The following is a 15,959-nucleotide window of genomic DNA, read 5'->3' on the forward strand; positions in this document are numbered from 1 at the left end:
TGATGGTCCCATGGGGCCAACTCCTCCTTGTTTCCAGTTGTGAAATGGCATTTAGAGAAGCTAAAAACACCATATTACTGCATAAAGCTGCTTCCCCATGTAAGCAGTTGTCTGTGGGTGCCACAGGGATATGGTGGGGAAGTTCTCTAGGGGAAAGAGTTGTGCAGTTGCAAGTGTGAGGGTAAGATGGATGATCTCTCTATTCAGATGCGATGCCTGCTGTGAAAACTGTGTGCAAACTGCTGTGTTAGTGGGGATCCTAAATCCTGGTCTGGTGTCAACGCCATCTCTCGGAGAGCGGGGCGCTTTCAGCTAGCATCCCACTTCCGTTAGCTCAGGAGCAGAGCAGTTGTACATGGTTAAAGTAAAAGATGGGGCATAGTCTACACTGGCAATTGACAGTGCTGTAACTTTCTAGCTGAGGGGTGTGAAAAAACACCTCCCCCAGAGTGCAGCAAGATGGTGTGAAACCCGCACTGGTTAAAACAGTGGTGTGAACCCGGCTACAGTGCTGGGAGCCACAGTCCCAGGGCTGTTAGCTACTCCCCAGGCAGAGGTGGTTTACATAGAGCTCTGGGAGAGAGCATTCATACCATGGCCACACTTTCAGTTCGAAACGCTGCTGGGGTTGCTCTTTAAACTTTCAAGTGTAGATAAAGCCTTAGAGAGGGAATCCTTCCCCATAGTTCTTTAGTATGATGGGGTTGGTTTATGTGGTTTTAGTTAGTAGATGGAACTGATCCTCTAGCTTTCAGGATGTATCTTGTGTGCTTTTGGAGTCTGAGGGTAAGAATTCAAATCCTCTGCTTCCTCCCAGTGTAGCTGATGGGGCATGTCTGCTTCAAACAGCCAAACCGGACAAGAGAGCTTAGTGCACAGGAACATGTACCATAGCAATGTGAAAATTAGCTACCTTTTTCCCCCTCAAACCTTATGCTGTAATTTTGGTCCCAATTAAGGCAAGTGTTTGCTTTGTTTTTTAATCTAATTCCTGTTATTCCAAAGCCAGAAGCCTATGACCATTAGTCTGACTGCCCATATGACAGAGAGGGAGAACTGTTGCATTCTCAAGACATCACTAGGGCAGATTGGAATACAGCCTTGAGAACAGAAACCTAGTGGAGATAATACAACTGACCACTGGGTGGCTTCCACGTAACACGTTGAGGGGAGAACTCTAGCTCTGAAGGCTGGCACAGTCTGTTTTGGAAGGCTGGGGTGGAACAGAGTGTTGGTGGTCACTGACAAAGTGCTATCACAGCTCCTCCCCCTACTTTGACTTCTTCCTCTCCTCGTATTCTCCCCCTCTCTCCCGCCCTCCATGAAATGGTCATGTATCAGATGACCCTGCAAGAAGAGACAGGGAAAATCAGATGGCAGTTTCAGGGATTTAATTGCCCCTACCTGACCCACGCAGTCTAGCTGAACTCAGTTGTCTTGGTGGTGCATAGAGTGAAATGTGGGCCTGCATCTACCGTGGCCCTCTGAAAGTCTCCATACTGTGTTAAAGGGACCTTGAGGTGTGCCTGGTGGCTCTCTGCCAGCTAGTGCTGTGTGCAGACTATAGGCACATCTGATTCCCAAGCATCTCTGTGCCTGTCAGCAGGATAACAGCAGTGAGCTGCAATTGCAGCAGCTTCTGGGTCATCTTCAGTGGATGCCCAAGAAGGAACAAATAGCAAATCTCTAGCTTGGCATGGTCCATCTTTGAGAGGAAAGTTTGTCTGCAGGGGCGGCCCCTCCATATAGGCAAACTAGGCGGTCACTTAGGGTATGTCTAAACTACATGGCTCCGTCGACGGAACCATGTAGATTTGTTTGTTTGGCAAAGTCAAATGAAGCCGCAATTTAAATGATCGCGACTTCATTTACATTTACATGGCTACCACGCTGAGCCAACAAACAGCTGATCAGCTGTTTGTCCACTCAGCGCGCTAGTCTGGACGCTCCCCTGCCGACATCAAAGCCCTTTGTCGGCAGCCCCGGTAAATCTCATCCCCCTTCTGCCTCTTGTAGGTAGACTTTTACAATGGGCTCAATATGCAAGAAAGACATGGCCCAAAGAGCTGTGTAGTTTTTCAGCATGTTTCTCTTTGCCCTTAGCAAACAAACTCTCTCCTTGCTCTGTCTGCCTGCTGGATTGCTCAGTGATGTCACAATCCTCCCATTATGCTGTCATAAACTGGGGGGCAGTGAAGGTAGATAAGCCTTTGTGAATGAGGAGAGCAACAAAGGAGCCTTGTTAGAAACACACTCAGGAAAGGGTTGGTAAGTGCTATTGCAGAGACTGTCCTGGAGCATCTCTGGGGAAAGTATAGCCTAGGCAGGTGGCAACACAAGCTGCCCACGCTGAATCCACCTACTTGCCTTTCCCCAGAGCTGGATGGTCCCGCCTCTGGAGATGACAGGATGGGTCATTCTCTCCCATCTAACTAGATTCTCTGTCTGTGGCCTGTCTGATCCGGGGCCACATGGTGACTTGCCAGCCAGGGTGCTGGTGGTTTCAGGGATTTGGACACCTTTGCACTATGAACAGGTCTTCTGCACCAACTTGGTTCACAGCAGCCACTCAGTAAACAAGGGAGTTCAGGGGGCGGGAGGGGGCAAAATGAGACCACACGCAAGGCACCTTTAAAACTTCTGCATGTTTTTCTTCACTAGGCAAGAATCCCTCTCCCACCCCCCATCTGGACTAGCCAGCTCTTCACACCTGTTGTTTTATTTTCTATGAGCTAGACTGCAACTGGTTTAGGGGGTTGTTGTTCAAATGCAAACCCCACGCTGGGCCAGATGAGCCTTTGAGTATCACAGAGAGCCTGTGAAAGTTGGGGATGGAGTTACTGGCCACTCAGAGGGTGAAAACACTAGGACTGACTGATTTCCCCATCTCCGTTTTTCCACTGATGTAACACCACAGATTTCAGTGGGTTGCTCCTGGGCGTTTGCTGGGGTGAGCAAGGTCAATAGCAGACCTTTGTATCCAGAAATTAGAGGCAGGGAATAGATTGTACAAAATTCTAGGGGCTAAGTTTCACCTTTACACCCAGCCAGCTATCTGCTTCTTTTCTGTGCATTGCTTGGACAGTAGCTGGGTGGAACTTATCCTTGCCTTAGCTGCTCTAGGGGGATTTCCCCCTTCATCATCCCATGGAGCAGGAAACAGTATTCTGGGATATGTGTGACCCAGATCTTTCCAGAAGCCAAAGATGTGGGGCTGTCACCCTGGCTGCCTTTAGGCTCTGTCTATAGGGAAGCTCTCTCAGACACAGACCTCTTGGATGGGCAGTAGTATGGCATCTTCAAGTTGGAAGCTACATTGCTGGGTATGGGCACTATGCATCTTCAGAACTTGGGCTTCACCTTGAGTGGAGGCCAGTCTCTGTGCTATGAGGGTGTCAGGCAATGATCCGTCTAGATCAGTGTTTCTTAAACTTTTTAAGACCGAGGAACACCAAACAATATTTTTTTTTAATGAGGAACACGAAGGATTTTTTGTTGAGCGCCAAAAAAAAAAAAAAAGTCTCCTGCCCCTTTATGGGCATTCATTTTGAATTCTGTTGTTCTCCGTGGCACATCTCCGACTGCCCTGTGGCACACCGGTGTGCCAGGGAACACAGTTTAAGAAACACTGCTCTAAGTTTTCCCCTCTGTGTGCAGAATAAATTGTGTTCTATGCACCAAGGCATGTGCAGATGGGCACCACCAATAGAAACATGTGCTGTTGGCTGTGGGCACTCTGCCAGTCAGCTAGGTGGCATTTGAATCTCTCCTTGGTGGCCGCCCAAGCTCTCAGCTTACAGGGAACACTGGTGCCGGGAAAGAACAGTTCTGTAGCTTCATTGTGCCTATTGGGGTCCAGGAAGAAAGCTGGTGTAAGTCTATAGCTTCCCTGCTGCATGAGAAGCAGTTTGGTCTAGTGGCTAGAGAACCAGACCGGGTTCTATTCTGGCTCTGCTACTGATCAGAACATTTCACTGTGCTGTACCACAGTTTCCTGTAGAATGGGAACCTACTGACCTCTGTTGCAAAGTGCTCTGCTGATGACCACAAGCAAAATATGAGTCAACAGTGTGACACAGTTACAAAAAAAACAAATATTGTTCTGGGATGCATTAACAGGAGTGTTGTGAGCAAGACATTAGACGTCATTCTTCCGCTCTACTCTGCGCTGATTAGAATTCAACCGGAGTGTTGTGTCCAGGTCTGGGTGCCACATTTCAGAAAAGATTCATAGATTCATAGAATGGATTCATAGAATCATAGGACTGGAAGGGACCTCGAGAGGTCATCGAGTCCAGCCCCCTGCCCTCAAGGCAGGATCAAGCTCCGTCTACACCATCCCTGACAGATGTCTATCTAACCTGTTCTTAAATATCTCCAGAGAGGGAGATTCCACCACCTCCCTTGGCAATTTATTCCAATATTTGACCACCCTGACAGTTAGGAATTTTTTCCTAATGTCCAATCTAAACCTCCCCTGCTGCACTTTAAGCCCATTACTCCTTGTCCTGTCCTCAGAAACCAAGAGGAACAAATTTTCTCCTTCCTCCTTGTGACACCCTTTTAGATATTTGAAAGCCGCTATCATGTCCCCCCTTAATCTTCTTTTTTCCAAACTAAACAAGCCCAGTTCATGAAGCCTGGCTTCATAGGTCATGTTCTCTAAACCTTTAATCATTCTTGTCGCTCTTCTCTGTACCCTTTCCAATTTCTCCACATCTTTCTTGAAATGTGGCGCCCAGAACTGGACACAGTACTCCAGCTGAGGCCTAACTAGTGCAGAGTAGAGCGGCAGAATGACTTCACGAGTTTTGCTTACAACACACCTGTTAATACAACCTAGAATCATATTTGCTTTTTTTGCAGCAGCATCACACTGTTGACTCATATTCAACTTGTGGTCCACTATGACCCCTAGATCCCTTTCTGCCATGCTCCTTCCTATACAGTCGCTTCCCATCTTGTATGTATGGAACTGATTGTTCCTTCCTAAGTGGAGCACTTTGCATTTCTCTCTATTAAACCTCATCCTGTTTACCTCCGACCATTTCTCTAACTTGCTAAGGTCATTCTGAATTGTGTCCCTATCCTCCAAAGAAGTCGCAACCCCACCCAGTTTGGTATCATCTGCAAACTTAATAAGCGTACTCTCTATCCCAATATCTACATCATTGATGAAGATATTGAACAGTATGGGTCCCAAAACAGACCCTTGAGGAACTCCACTTGTTATCCCTTTCCAGCAGGGAAAATTCTCCAGATGTGGAGAAGTTCCAGAAAGGAGCATCAAGAAAGATTAAAGGTCCAGAAAACATGACCTATTAGGGAAGACTGAAATAATTGCATTTGTTTAGTCTGGAGAAGGGAAGAATGAGAGGGGACATGATAGCAGTTTTCAAGTACCTAAAATGATGTTACAAGGAAGAGGAATTAAATTGTTCTCCTTGGTGCCTCTGATGACAGAACAAGAGACTTAAATTGCAGCAGGGGAGGTTAAGGTTGGATGTTAGGAAAAACTTCCTAATTGTCAGGGTGATTATGTACTTCAATAAATTGCCTGGGGAGGTTGTAGAATCTCCCCCATTGGAGATACAGGCAGTCCCCGGGTTACATACAAGATAGGGACTGGAGGTTTGTTCTTAAGATGAATCTGTATGTAAGTCGGAACTGGCGTCAGCCGCTGCTGAAACTGATCAGTTTCAACAGAGGCTGAATCTGGACGCCAGTTCTGACTTACATACGGATTCAACTTAAGAAACCCAGGCGTAGGCAAGAAAAGCCTGGTCTGCTGGGAGGGGAGGGGGGACACTAGCTGCACCCCCCCCAGCAGACCAGGGAGACGCGGGTGGCGGGACCACCCGCGTCCTCCATGGCTTTGCTCCGTCTCCCTGGACTGCTGACCAGGGAGACAGGGAGCAAAGCTGCGGAGCATGCCCGCAGCAGGACAGCCCAGGCGCGCCCGGGCTGTCCCGCTGCGGGCGTGCTCCGCGGCTTTGCTCCACGGCTTTGCTCCGCGGCTTTGCTCCGCGGCTCCTTGGTCTGTGGGAGAGGTCTCCCCCCCCCGCAGACCAGGGAGACGTGGAGCAGCTTTTCTCGCCCCGGAGGACCGGGGCGGCGGGACTGCAGCGCATCTGGGCGTCCCACCGCTCCAGTCCTCCGGGGCGAGAAAAGCCCCGTTCGTAACTGTGGATCCGACATAAGTCGGATCCGTGTAACTCAGGGACTGCCTGTATTTAAGAGCAGGTTAGGTCATCCTGTAAGGATGACCTAGATGGTGCTTGGTCCTGCCGTGAGTGCGGGGAACTGGACTTGATGACCTTTTGAGTTCGTAGTATTTTATGTTTCTATGAAAGTGCTGTCTGTTACGACCTGGTAGTGGTGTTATGATTCTGCCTGGGTGAAGGTGGCTCATTTAGTGCATGATTCATTTGTATCTGGGTGACGTCAGCTGCGTTAGTTCCAAATCACAACAGTGTGAGAGGAGAATCCACCCCATTGCACCCACACCAGCTGCAGCGTGTAGAATAATTTGAGACTCATCCTGCTTTGCTGGGCAGATTTTCATTGGTCAGGAGAGCTCCCTGAGGCTGGTTAGCAAGGGCTAACACCTTGAACAGCTAGGGTTATGTCTACACTGCAATGCTATTTTGGGATACTGGAGTATTCTGAAATAGCTATCCCAAGTCTTCACCGCAAGCTGGTTATTTCGAGCTCACTATTCCGAAGTCCCTGTAAACCTCATTTCATGAGGAGTAAGGGACCTTTTGGAATAGTGCTTTATTTCGAAATTTGGCACTGTGTAGACAGCGCCAAATGACGACATAAGCTATTCCGAAATAGTATCAAAATCAGATAAGCAATTTGTGTAGCTCAAATTGCATATCTTATTTCGAGTTACAGAGCAATGTAGATGCGCCCTACAGTTTGACTGCATATATGAGCACCTTTTTTGATCCTGTGACCAATCCAGCGAAAGTGCTTCTATGCCAATCAGCTCTTCAGTGTGGGTTAGGAAGGCCGTGGTTTGCATGTGCCTGGAAGGGTATTTGCACACTTGCTATTTGCCTTTTCACATTGAGGCTCTGCCCTGGAATGATGTAGGGAATAGATAGTTATAAATCTTGGGAAGCACAATAAAGCCCTAGCATTTGCTGGGTGAGAGTGGAGGTGAGCTGTCAGCAAGGCATGTGGGGGATTAGCTAGGCATCTCCCATCACAAAACATGGTAAGTGCCTCCAGCTGTGCGCAGGCATCTGTGTGAAGGGGTATGTGCTTCCCGGTCAGAGAGGGGGGCATATCAGCCCTCTGGATCTTGAGGACCCCAAAGGTTGAGATCCTGATCCAAATTTGGCAAACAGCCCCTCTCTTTTTTTAATGGAAACCCAGTCCTCAGGCTTGTCCAGTCCTTGGGGTATTTGAAATCCAAATCCCAAGCTTGTGACTTTAGCCCATTTCTAGTGTTTATTGGGCTGAAGTGGGGAACATGCTTCAAGAATGATTCCCCCCTCCCCACTCCTCAGTGTTTTTTAAAACCCGTGGGAGTTGTGTCTGACTGCTTTCCCCATGCTAGACTCTTCTAAGCACCAGTGGAATTTTCTCTGCTCCCCCCCCCCCTCCTGGATGCTTAATGTTCTGTGTTTTATTTAATAAATGTGTATAAAAAGCCATCTGCCTGACCCCCCTTCTTCTGCCAGGTGTTTTGCTTTATTTGATCAGCACTGTGTAAACTGAACAATGTAAAGCAATCCAGACTTACCTGGCTGTTAGTAACAATAATTGGAAAGCCTGGCTTTGCTAGGAAGAACACTCTTTTTACTGAAAATTTCATCTTTTATTTAGAATCTTGCTGCTACGAACCCTGGCTCTTTTCAAGCCTGTTTAATTAGTAACCACTGAGCACATTATGACACATGTTCCTGTTTTCCCAGTAAGTGCTAGGTAGTCTGGCCCAGGAGGGGGACTTGTCTTGTGCTGGGGAGGGGAGAGATAAGACAAGCAAAGGAAGGAGTCAAGGGTAACTCAGGTGTAACGATCACATGTTCGTGAGAAGATGAGTCCTAGAAAGGGCATCTCTCTCTGCTTCCCCCCCCCCCCCCCCCCCCCCCGGTCTTGCTGTGCTAGGGCTGAGGTAATTGAACAGAATCCAGCGGCTTGAAAAGTGAAAGAGAATTCAGTCACTGTGGAGAGCAGCCGAGGGGCTCCCAAATGAATAAACGCAGCTAGGACAGCATGGAATAGGTTCTGGATTGTTTTCTGTAGCTCCTCAAAGGATTTTGAAGTGCCTGCATGTGTGTTAAACATACAGTAACTTAGCCAACATTCCTTTTATCTGCGGTGTTGTACTGCAGATCTGGAGCTCTGCTTTTTTTAACCTTGCCTCTCTCCTAGCACCGTGGGGTGAGGGTGGTGGTGGTCAAATTTAGCAGTCTTTTTTAAAAAAGATTTTGTGCTGGGAAGCATGGGGCTGAAAGTCTGATCTGCAACAGAGAAATAACTTCTCTTCCTCCTCTCTCCCCCTTCCTCTTTGCAGAAAAAAGCAGAAGCTGCCCACAGGATTCTGGAAGGATTGGGTCCTCAAGTGGAACTGGTAAGCCTTGTCTTACAATATGGGGATTTGGAGGGCAGCCAACTTCACAGAGGTCTTGGGAGGCAAGCACACCATGCTTGTGTGTATGTGTAAACTATAACAAGGAAGGATTCTTCACTGGCTGTACACCAAAGCAGGAAGCAAAGCAGATAGGATGAATATTAAAAAAGAGAGTGAGAGAGACTCTTAAAAGACACACAGACAATATTAAGACACACAGATACAATATTAAAACACATGCATGTGTATTCATACACTCTTTAGACATGCTGACACAATAATAAGGCACACATGCGTGCATGCACACACACTCTTCAGAGATGCAAACCACATACACCCCTTAATCTTTATCCTGCTTTCCCTGCTGCTACCAGAGTCTAGGTGGGAGGCATTTACCCAAAACATTATTGGTACTTGACCTGCATTTGAGAATCCATGATGCTGTTGTTTTCATCCACCACATTGTTGGTATTTTGCATTCACCCTCTTGGGGGCTGGTGAACATCAGGGTGCTGTGTGCAGATTATCTCTTTGTGGGGGCTCCCATCCCCCAGGCCCATATGTAATATGGTAGTGGGGGGAAGGGCAGGAGATTTGTCAGAAGAGCATGTTCCAGGAGTAAATGTTTAGAGCAGGATGACCCGTCATCAATGATTTGGTGAAGTTGTGAGACTCCAATCCCCATCTCTTTCAGCTGCCTGTCATCCTTCAATCATAATTATTAATGGTTGCTGTCACATTTCAGCTATCCCTTCCCCTCCACCCAGCAAGCCCTGTTCTGTCTCCAGCGAACACAAGGGACAATAGGATCCCTGAGCTGTTGGAGAAAACGGCTAATTGGCGGGCACTGAGTTGGAGCTTTCCAGGAGAACTCCCTCTAGTCTACACTATATAAAGGGAGCAATTGGGTGGTAGATTGAGGCTCAGTCCTGTCTCATGCTGAGCACCTTTGCAAGTTGCCGGGAACCCTAGTACCAACTGATTGAAGCCCTAAATGTATGGGGGAATGGAAAGTGCTTTTCCTGCTAGATGAATAGTCCCAGGGAAGATGGCTCAGGGCAGGGAAAGCTTCCTGTCCAGTACTAATTTAGAAGTGTTTGGGATAGTGTGGCATTGATCTCTTGTGTGTATGTATGCATGAGTGTGAACATGAGGTGTGTCTAGGAGGTAAATGATCTTCTGTTCACATCTCATTTAGAGAAAGTGCATCACTGTGTCTCTCTGTAGACCTCAAGTTGTTAAACGCTGCAGAGCCTCTTTCTGCTTCTCAGGTTAGTTGTTTTCAGGCTTGGTGCTCGTCCTGTAAATTGGGTGTGTTTAAAACAATCAGTAAATGGCACCGTGTAATGTTTACTGAGGCTAACCTGTCTCTCTGCTGCTGCATACACCCTATGTCTGCGTCTAGACTGGCAAGCTTTTCTACAAAAGCAGCTGCTTTTGTGAAAAAACTTGCCAGCTGTCTACACTGGCCGCTTGAATTTCCGCAAGAAAACACTGACGATCTCATGTAAGATTGTCAGTGTTCTTGCGGAAATGCTATGCTGCTCCCGTTCGGGTAAAAGCCCTCTTGCGCAAATGCTTTTGCACAAGAGGGCCAGTGTAGACAACGCGGTATTGTTTTGCGCAAAAAAGCCCCGATGGCGAAAATGGCAATCGGGGCTTTCTTGCGTAAAACTGCATCTAGATTGGTGTGGATGCTTTTCCACAAAAAGTGCTTTTGCGGAAAAGCATCTGTGCCAATCTAGATGCTCTTTTCCGCAAATGCTTTTAATGGAAAAATGCTTTTAACGGAAAAACTTTTCTGTTAAAAGCATTTGTGGAAAATCATGCCAGTCTAGACGTAGCCTATCTGTTCTAGGCCCACTTCTGAGTGGGACATGAAAACATGGCCTGTGTGCACATACTGCAAAATGGGGAGGAGAGTTTGTTCTTTTCCCATCCCCCTTCCTTGCCATGTTGTGCTTAGCACAGCAGGGCTCCAAGCATGACAAGGGCCTCTAGGAGCTACTGGGACCAAAGAAATTATGTTGAGAAGCAAGAACTCTTTTGCATCAGAAAGAAAGTCACTCAGGGAAGGAGGACAGAGGTTCCCATGCCTGCCTTTCTTGGAAGTAATCCTCTGCAGATATAGGCATGCACACCAATCCTAGGTGAACCCTCAAGTCTGCTAGGCTCTTGTGCACCTCTGGGTCCCTTGGAGCCAGTTGCCTGTGAAAGGTCTGCAGAATTTTCCTCAGTTTAGCTGAAATATGTCTGCATGGATTGCTCCCAGCGTGGCCGCAGACATGGTTGTCTCACTAATATGTGTTCAGGAGCGCCCTGGTTCCGACATTCACTCAGAGGTGGTGACAGATAAATGTCTGTTTGATCAGGAGGCAGCTTGCCAGGTGCTGATAGCTCAAAGTAAGAGGGTCGCTGAGGAAATTGGTTAGTCAAAACTGAGAGAGGCAAGAGGTCATAGGCATGTTAGCAAACCACGGACTGTGATCTAGGGCCGACGGTTACATCCTTTCAGCATTAAAATGTTAAACAATGTCAGGTTGGAATCTAGAGCTCCACCTCCTCATAGAAGTGATTGTTTTTGAGCGGAGAGATTGAAACTTGTTTGATTTCTTTCTTGTTTCCCATTCCGGTGGTCAGACAGATTGGCAGTTTGAACACTGCAGTGCTTTGGAAATTGCATGGGGCTTTCCTTCTGTTTCATTTCCAAAATAGCATCCTTATAGTCAAATCTCTCAGAATACATTGAACTGTCTTCTCATTTTTCCAAGAGGACTTTCTCCAGAAGGAATAGGCTGTGCTCATCTTGCCTTAGGCAAATGCTGACTTGGATTTGTCATGTGTGCTTATCTAGATCTGTCACGTGCTTGTAATATCAACTGGGTATTTATACAATCTCTTTCTGTGGGATGTATATGGAACACAAGGAACAACAGCATTTTCGCAACCACTGCGCAGCTCATACTGAAGCATTTTATTGTCTGTGGTCACCGGTGAGATTTTTGTCTTTCTTTTGGATGGGTTAAGAATGTCTCTGTTTGTTTCCCCGTGGGGGTAGAATTAGCGCGATGTGGATATTGTGTCTATGAAAGATGAAAGTTTCTACCCTATGGGCAACTAATGACAAGAGATGTGTTGAGCGTAATTTTGGGATTTTAGAGTTCCATGTTTCATAATCTTCGGGTTTCTATTGTGGAATGGTGTTTCATTCATACAAAACAATCTGAATGGTTAGTTAACAAAAAAATGTGGTGCATTCATTGTTGTTGTAGCTGTTTTGGTCCCTGGTTACTGGAGAGAGAAAATGGGTGACAATATACAAGATTCTGGATATTGTTTCTCTCAAGTTTTTCTTGTGTCAGGATAAGAAAAATTAGCAGAAACTGGTGACATGAATCAAACTGTTGTATTTATGGATGTGAGCACAAGAATATATCCTAATCCAGTTTACTCCATCACTCTGAAGAAAGACATTTTCTTTTATCAATATGTTTCCTCACCTACGTTCCTATCCTGGCAATCCCCGTGTCAGAGCTCATGGCAGAAGTGCGCTGTTATGTGTCACTCCATCATTCTTGCAAAGGGAGTCCCTTCAGAAGCATTATGCTGATGTGATGCAACAGAATCGCATCTTGAGGTTTTCTTTTCCCGGTACAGGCATTGGTCTTTAAGGGTGGACTTACCCTTCTGGAGTTTCCTGGACTTAGTAGAGCAACTACCTGGTCAATAGGAAAGGGAGGACCATAATCATAGAATGAGGATTCCACAACTAGAATTACTGATCAATAGTTTCTTGCCAGCTGAAATGCTGAGACACCACTATTTACCTCTTTCTATTATGAAAACTGATCATTTATTGCCACCTTTTGTTTCCTTTCTTTTAGCCAGTCACTGATTATTGAAAGAACCTTCTCACTTATCCCATGACTGCTTGATTTGATTCAGAGGGTCCTTGTCAAAGGCTTTCTGAAAGCCTAAGTATATTGTATTGACTAGGTCATGCTTGTTGACACCCTCATAATTCTAACAGATTGACAGAGGGTGATTTCCCAGTACAAAATCTGTGACTCTTACATAAACACAATACGTTGAGAAAGTGTCTGATATTTTTCTTCTTTACTGTAGTTTTAACCAGTTTGACTGACGCTGCCTGTGATTGCCAAGATTGCTTCTTGGGCCTTTTAAAAAATAAGTGTTACATCAGATATTCTCCTATCAGCTGGGACAGAGACTGATTTAAAGGATAGGTTACATACTACAGTTCGGAGTTCTGCAGTTTCACATTTGAATTTCTTCAGGACTCTTGGGTGAATAACATCTGGTCCTGGGGATTTACTACTGTTTAATTTATCAGTTTGTTCCAAAACCACTTCTAATGGCACCTAAATCTGGGATAAGTCCTCAGATTCATTTCCTCAGAGGAGAGGCTCACATCTCACCGACATCCTCTGCAGTGAAGACCAGTGCAAAAAATTGATTTAGTTTCTGCACAATCACCTTGTCTTCCTTGAGTGATTCTCTAGCACTTCAGTCATTCAGGAGCCCCTTCCTGCTTCTGAGGTACTTTTTTTTTCTTTTTTTGCAGTTAGTTTTTGTGATTTTTGCTGAGTCTTCAAATTCTCTCTAAGCTTGCCTTATTATACATTCACACTTAACTTACAGAAGTTTATGCTTCTTCCTATTTTCCTCACTAGGATTGGACATCCAGTTTTTAAAGAATGTCATTTTGTCTCTTTTATTCTACTGGTGCTTTCTGGTCCATTTTTTTTTTTTTTTTTTTTTTAATTTGGCATATACATTTATTGGTGGGGCTCCATCTTTGAAAAACAAGCTTGTAGGACAGGGAGTAGTAGTATCCTGCTATAATCTGAAAAAATCCATTGGATGGGTGTGGCAGGGTATTAGATGTTGGCAAATTATTGTGAGAGGCTTGCTGAGCCAGCAGAAGAGCCATTAATCCAAGCCTTCCAAAGATATGGCTTGTGGAATCTGATAAACACAGGCAAAGCCAACCCTTGGGCTCTTTGACATTGTTCTTTTCATTAGGTTAATGTGAAACAAAATTACAGTCTTCCCTCAGTTCATACTTAACCGCGTGATCATGATGAGTGATTATGGCTAGTTTGTATTTAACTATTGCCAGGATATAGATTTCACCCATAAACCATCTGCCACATGCTCCGGCTGTTTGACCACATTTTGTGTTAAATCACTCGTAGATAGTTTAGAGAAAGTTCATGGATAAATTGCCTGCATAGTTGGATGTTGTTTTAGTGGTTAGACAGAGATTGTGTCAATTGTTGTGTGTGACGGGGCATGGTTGGCTTTATTAACACAGTGTGGAGTATGCTCACAAACCCTTATTTTTAGAATCAGGCCAGTGATTAGATGTGTTGAAGAATCAGGCCAGTGATTAGATGTGTTGATTTGGTTTTGATCCTGAATTCTTGGTTTTCTCTCTTGGTACTGACGCCATTGCATCCTGGTGCCATTTTCCAGCAATCTCTCTTGCAGTAATGGCTGTTGTGACATTCCGTGTTTCCTCTTCACATTCTTCAGTGGCCTGCTCTGCTACCCGCTGATATATAAATGGTATAAAACTGATTTGTAATGCAGAGGAAAAACTTGTGCCAGAACTTCTTCTTCCCACTTAGCCAGTGTAACTCAGCCCCCAGGTTGAGATCCTCCATGCAGAAAAAGGTATCCTGAGTGCAGTGCATCGTATTCTGTGATGTATGAAGCACAGATCAGATGCTCTTTTAACAAGACCAGTCCAGGGCAGAGATGCCTCCCCTCTGACACAGGGGCTTGACACAGCTCTCCAAGTGGGGGCAGGAAGGCAAGCAACAAAAGAAGATAAAAGAAAAAAACACTGCATCTGGGGAAGATAACGCTCTCATCTCCTCAACGGCTGGACGGTGCTACACCAGTTTACACGAGCCTGCTGCATCTGGCTTGTTCAGAGCTGTCTTTATCTATACGCAGAAAGCAGCTACATAAGGCACCCGAAAATTTGGGGCACCGCTGGGACTTAATGTCCATTTATCTGACTCTTCCTAGCCCTTTTACCTCTGAAGAGGGTCTAGTTAACTTAAAAGTGAAAACGCCTGCCAGAGCTATTAGCAGAACAGTAAACCCTGTGAAAGAGCCATTCAGATGGCAATGAAGCCGTTTAACAGGTATTTGCCAATTCCAGGTACAGTTTCTGCATTTACTGTGTATGTCGACAGGACCTTAGTTTAAAATCTGTTTTAAAAATATTTCATTGGAGTGTTGCTGAAGGTTATAAAATCACATTTCTAAAAAATCGTTGTCCATCCCGGCTGCTGTCTGTTAGAGGGGCACCAGTTTAATAGCATTGTGTAGGGCCCCATAAATCCTAAGGACAACTCTGGGCTTGTTTAGTTATCTACAAATGCAGATGCAGAACAAGGAGCAATGGTCTCAAGTTGCAGTGAGGGAGGTCTAGGTTGGATATTAGGAAAAACTCTTTCACTCGGAGGGAGGTGAAGCACTGAAATGGGTTACCTAGTGAGGGGGTGGAATCTCCGTCCATAGAGGTTTTTAAGTGCCAGCTTGACAAAGCCCTGGCTGGGATGGTTTAGATGGGATTGGTCCTGCTTTGGGCAGGGGGCTGGACTCGATGACCTCCTGCAATTTCTTTCAATCCTAGGATTCTGTGATTTTCCAAGGTGCTTTTTGCTTCCTCTCCTGGCTCCTTCAACTCAGACTTGTCCCCAGGGCTTTGTGTCTGTATAGTTCCGAATGGATACCAGGGCTCTATTTCTCATAGAAACCTTATTCCCAACCAGTAAAAGTTCCATGTCTCATTGATGGATCTTTTCCATGGCTGTGAGCTAAGAGGGATGCCCCCAGCAACTAGGAGCAGGGTGAGGGCTGGGAGCTGTTCCCACCACTCAAGGCTAGTCGGGGCTTTTGGGTGGGACTTGGGTGCAGGAGGCTTGATATCATCAGCTGCTCTCATCTTTAAAAATGGACATGCAAGGCCTGTTCTGATTGGTGCTGAGAACCTGGATCTCCCAGGTAAGTCAGACTTCACCATGAAATTAGAAGTTTGTAATGACATTTCTTATTTTTGGTGCTTCTGCCAAGTCTCAGAAGCAGAGCATTGCACTGGAGTGGAACTAGTCAGCTGAGATGATGCATGGGCTCAGAGTGCTGAGGTCTGGCAGCTGCAGGTGATCTGGGCATAAGCTAAACACTTTTCTATACGCTGCTGTTCCCATCAGGGGTTTGACAGGAGCCAGAACGACGGAGGGACATGCTGGGAAGAGGCTAGCTGGGTCAGTTCCTTTAAGGCGGAGAGACGCATTAGCCAAAAATCCCAACTCTGAACTCTCTAAGACATTGG

At 46.0% G+C, this 15,959-nt stretch overlaps 1 protein-coding gene across 28 annotated transcripts in view; it reads left to right on the forward strand.

The window, feature by feature from the left end:
- Window positions 1-15,959, forward strand: part of NCOR2 (nuclear receptor corepressor 2) — a 511,248-nt gene that overhangs the window by 270,173 nt on the left and 225,116 nt on the right. For all 28 annotated transcript variants that reach the window (XM_075898492.2, XM_075898501.2, XM_075898481.2 and 25 more), the window contains one exon: window positions 8,531-8,587. In XM_075898492.2, the coding sequence (XP_075754607.2) occupies window positions 8,531-8,587 (57 nt within the window). The remainder of the gene's footprint in view (window positions 1-8,530; window positions 8,588-15,959) is intronic.

The sequence above is a fragment of the Pelodiscus sinensis genome, chromosome Z (genome assembly GCF_052426305.1).
Source record: "Pelodiscus sinensis isolate ZL-2025 chromosome Z, ASM5242630v1, whole genome shotgun sequence".
Taxonomy (NCBI): domain Eukaryota; kingdom Metazoa; phylum Chordata; order Testudines; family Trionychidae; genus Pelodiscus; species Pelodiscus sinensis.